Source organism: Haplochromis burtoni, unplaced genomic scaffold, assembly GCF_018398535.1.
Source record: "Haplochromis burtoni strain Fernald_Lab_line unplaced genomic scaffold, NCSU_Asbu1 Contig_984, whole genome shotgun sequence".
NCBI classification, from domain to species: domain Eukaryota; kingdom Metazoa; phylum Chordata; class Actinopteri; order Cichliformes; family Cichlidae; genus Haplochromis; species Haplochromis burtoni.
The window spans coordinates 20,139-24,915 of NW_024583345.1; the positions used below are offsets into that span (position 1 = coordinate 20,139).

Below are 4,777 nucleotides of genomic sequence, written 5' to 3' on the forward strand. Positions count from 1 at the left end.
TATTTCTGACTGTCTGAGGCTAAGTTGAATCGAATCGGGACTTTGAAAACCGGAATCGAATGGATTATAGAAATCAGTGATGATACCCAGCCCTAGTGAGCAGCCTAGGCACGACAGAAGTGGATGTAGCTGTAATAGGAAAAGAACTATTGCTAACTTTTCTGTTAAGTTAAGGCCTGATCCTTCTGAAATTCATAGCCAGTGCTCTGACACGGTGTCATCAATCTTTGAATGCTGAAAAAGCACAGTGTATCCAGAAAAACACATTATATTATATAATTATTATAAAATTTGTGTGCGCCTAACTTTTGTGCCGGTACGCCTAACTTTTTTAAGTTAGGCGTACCGGTACGCCCATGGCAAAAAGTTAGTCTAGAGCCCTGCTAAGACTTGTTGAATTGTTTTGATTTGTTGAAGCCTTTATGTGGACCACTTGTGTATGAGGATGACAGAATCGAAGGTTATTGTTGTTGTGATCAAGTTGAATTGTATCAGTAAACTACATGTTTAAATCAAGTTTGACATCATGTTTTCTAGTGTGCCAGAGTTGGGGGAGGAGGGGGGAAGTGGTGTTCGAGGACCCGTGCTCTTCCACCCTCCGCCAAACTGCCGGATTCGAGAAGTCCACTGCGGAACCCAGGTGCGATTAGTTGTCATAGCGATCCGAGACATCGCCAAAGGGGAGGAGATCACAGTGGACTACAGCCTAACGGACTGGGGCGAGAATGCAATGGTGAGTTACCAACTGATGGAAACGTGACATGTTGGGCGTTATTCTGTATTTGTCTCTGGCATGAAAAGATAAAAGCTCAACTGCGACTAGAGCCTTCTAAGAGTTTTCCTTACAATTGTTCTGTGTCATAGACCCCTGTTGCTATGAGGTGACAGTCCACCAATGCATAATCAAGCTTTAAGCCCTAATGCTAAAAGCTACAGATGGTAGCTGTGTGGGGAATTATTTTCCCGTTCATAAACGTGACTCTGTGTCCTCAGTAGGATCCAGGAGACTCTCAAATGGGCACTGCAGACAGAATGAAGTTTGAAACGATTGAGAGACACACATGAGGACTTTTTTCTTTTTGTTTTTTGCCTGTGAACTAAAAAAAATACATCTTTTTTTTTTTTTTTTTTAACTCTGTCCATTTAGGAGGAAGAGGCTGGCCCCCACCCACTATCGCTCTCTGTTTCTGATTACCTTACCCCCTCGTGGTCATTATCGCCCTCTTCCTCCCCACTCACCCACTCTGAACCCAGTGACTCAGATCGGGAGGAAGATGAAGAGGAGGAAGATGATGACGACGACGACGATGATGAAGAAGAGGAAATGGAAGAGATAAGGGGTCGAATGCTTCGGCGCCGCAAGAAACGCAAGTTGCCTGCGGCGGTCAATTCGAAGAAGAAGAATAATGCGCCCACTTCTTCCAGAGGACCTGGGCGCCCCTGCTCCTCCTTCTCCCGCCCGACACCTGTTGCACCCCCACCTAGATCCCAGCCCGCAGTCAGTTCTCTGACACCCCCAACCACTAACATAAACAATAACATCAACATAAACATCGGCAGTTCTAGTAGTCCCACGGTGAGCCGGCGGCAGCACTGCCCGTACTGCGGCCGGCACTACCGATCCCTGGCACGCCACCTGGAGAAGCACCACGCCAACCAACCGGAAGTCAGAACAGCCATGGAGCTGGCTCACCTCCACACGCACAGCTCTTCAAATGGCAGCGCCTCGCAACCCCACCCCTCTTCATCCTCCACCTCTGCTACTCACAGTCATTCCTTCGCAGTCCCTCAGTCGTCCTCCTCCAACCCAACCCCCCCATCTCTCTTTCCCAGGGAGAGGGAATCACCTGCCACCCGTTCGAGCACAGGCGCCGTCTCGTTCTCCCTTTCGCTTTCACCAAATGCTTCGGCTCAGCCTGCAGCTGCTAAGAAAGCACCCAGCTTACCACTGCCCGCTACAAAACCCCCAGCACCCCCGATGGTGCCCCGGGTAAAGAGTCCGTCACCTCCGCCACTGTCTACCCCCAGAAGGGGCCGGAGGATGAAGAAAGAAAAGCATGAAGAACAGCAAAAAGTCGAAGTGGAGAGTCCAAGAAATCAAGAGGAGTTAGTTCCACCTCCTACACCGGACCCAGACATCGATCCAGATGAAGAGCTGGAGCTGAGTGCGGAAGGGGAGGACGATGCACCTGAAGAGAAGAATGGAGAGATTGTAAGGTGCGGTGAATCATTGTCTTTTTTTCTGCTCTGCTGTATCTGTGTTTTTATGTTTGAGGTTTTTTGAAAGTTGGTTGAGATTCAACTGTTAATTTAAAAGCATGTTTCTCTTTCTTCCCTTTCCAGCACACACAGACATCACATGTCTCCACTACTCTCCTCCCTTTCTTGCCTGGTCCTGTATCTCCGTCGTCAGCAGCACTCCTCCTTCCTTTCTTTGACTCGTTCTCCTCACTCTGCCGAGGCCTGGCGCCTGCTCTGCCACTCCAGCCTCTCTCTGCTCATCCTCTACAATCGCCACCGAGAATGCGAGGTGGCCAAGCTCACTATCCAGGACTACCGTAACCGCATCACCCCTCAGCCCAACGCCAGCAACAGCTCCCCTTCTGGCATGGACGCTTTCCTGTCCCCCTTTGAGCGCCAGGTCTTGTGTCATCTCCCACGGGCTGGTGTCTTAGGCAAGCGAGGGCGCATTCAGCCACTAATTCTCCCGCCACACTGCGAATCCTGCCTCGACCTGCTTCTTCGAACCAGCCCCAACGTAGGGGTGGACCCAGAGAGCCCCTACGTCTTCTCCCGGCCCTACCACTCCCCTGCTACCCCACTCCGTGGCACAGACCTCCTGAGAAACCTGGCTCGAGCCAGTGGTGCTAAAAACCCCGGAGCATTAACGGCAACACGAGTGCGGCGACAGGTTGCCATCCTTACCCAGCTGCTACTGCTGGAGGAGGGTGACACCCAGGGAGGAGGCATCAAACGGCTGGAGGACTTCCTGGAGCACGAGTACCACGTGACCCAGAACTGCTCCACTATCATACGAGACCCAGCACTGATGGGTCGTGTGGGTCGAGTCGTTCTCTATGGAGAGAGGGAGGGAGTGCTTTTCAGAGGGATGAGCCTGCAGCACATCTGCCTCGAGTTGGACGGTAAGGAAACCCTTTTTTTTTTTTTTCTTTTTTTTTTTTTTACTTAATTTTTTTTCTATTCAGTAGAAATGATTGAGTGTTTGAGGAGTGTTTGCCCATCAACGTCTATTTAATGCATGACTTTTTTCTGTCTTTTTTTTTCTTTTCTTTTTTTAAATTTTTTTTAGAAAGTTCAGTGAACCCTAATTTCACCGGTTAAGAGTGCAGCTTTCATGGATTTAAAACAAACTAGTGCAGCTAGATGGCACTAGAGGTTAATATGAAACTTGGCGGGGGAGGGGGGGTTGTTTTTTAAACAAGGGTAAAGAATTGTGAGTGTGTTTGAGTGACTCAGGGAAATGTAGTGTGCTCATTGAATAAAATAAGAGTATCAATGGAACTCCGGCTCATCTTTAAAAAATGAGCATCAGCCAGCTGCTGGTTAGCTTTGCTTTGCATAAAATCAACAGGGAAAACGATTAGCCAGTCATTATGCTATGTTATGCTAAATCAAACACCTGCTGGCTGGCTCATTTTAAAAACTTGAATAATGTAAATTGTAGTTCTAAAAATGCAAAGTAGTTACTGAAATTTCATTTTTAAAATGTATTCAGTTATTTTCATGCAACATTATTTAAATACTGTAGTCTCCAATTTAAACTGCAACACACCCATGAGAGGAAGTTTACAAATCCGAGACCCATTTTAAGCCCTCGAGAAAAAACTTCATCATTTTGTCTGAGAAGAACATTTTACAACTTTGAACTTATTTATTAACATTTGAAGTAACATTAACCGTGTGGTTGAACAGTTTTGCTTTGCTAGTACGTTTGGATAACTAACCTCTGTTTGATCTCTTTTCATGCAGTCATGTCTGGCAACTCGGCAGATTCCTTCTCAGAAGATTCTGAGGCAGAGGAAGTGAAAGAGGAAATTAAAGAGAAGACAGAGGTCACGGTGAAAAAGAAGGGACCGGGCCGACCTCCGCGGAAGAAAAAGGCGCCCGTTCCATCACCTGTCGTCAGCCCATCTTTAGCTAATGCCCATAAGAGAAGAAACATTCCACCTAAATCAGGTAAAATCTGTCATCTTTAGTGCGTGATCTCACAAACATCTGTGTTAATACTTCAGTCATTAAACCGTGTCACTCCTCTGCCTCGGTCACACAGGGAAGCGCGGCGTCCTGAAGCGTCCCTGGTCAGAAGCCGAGCGTGTAGCAGTGGAGACTCACCTGAAGAGAAACCTCATGGAACTGCGCGTCCCCGCGAAGGCGGACTGCGAACGATGCCTCGAACTCTGCCCTCTGTTGGTGAGCAACCAGCGAGACTGGAGGGCGATCAAGTTCTACGTCCACAACCGCATCCAGCTGCTGAAGAAGCAGGGGAGGAGGGAGAGCGCGGCTGCAGTCTGCTAGGGCCGAGCGCAGACGTGGCACAGGACAGATATCATAATGTAAAAACCACCAGCAATCACAATGAAGAGGAAATACTCTAGATCACGATGGGACGCAGTTTCTCTTTCCCCTTTATTTTTATTTTATTTTTTACATGGGTGCCGTACTCTGAAGTATAGCTGCATTCCCCGTCTCTGGTCATATGGGAGTAGTGTAATAACAATGAGTAAGCTAAGAAGACAGATGGGGTACTGCAGTTAAG

At 47.9% G+C, this 4,777-nt stretch overlaps 1 protein-coding gene across 1 annotated transcript; it reads left to right on the forward strand.

Annotated features, from left to right (window-relative positions):
- Window positions 1-369: 369 nt before the first annotated feature.
- Window positions 370-4,777, forward strand: LOC121812961. Its single transcript, XM_042216254.1, has 5 exons — window positions 370-733; window positions 1,148-2,217; window positions 2,344-3,143; window positions 3,991-4,197; window positions 4,292-4,777. The coding sequence occupies exons 1-5, from the start codon at window positions 527-529 to the stop codon at window positions 4,534-4,536; spliced, it is 2,529 nt and encodes an 842-aa protein (XP_042072188.1). The 5' UTR covers window positions 370-526; the 3' UTR covers window positions 4,537-4,777.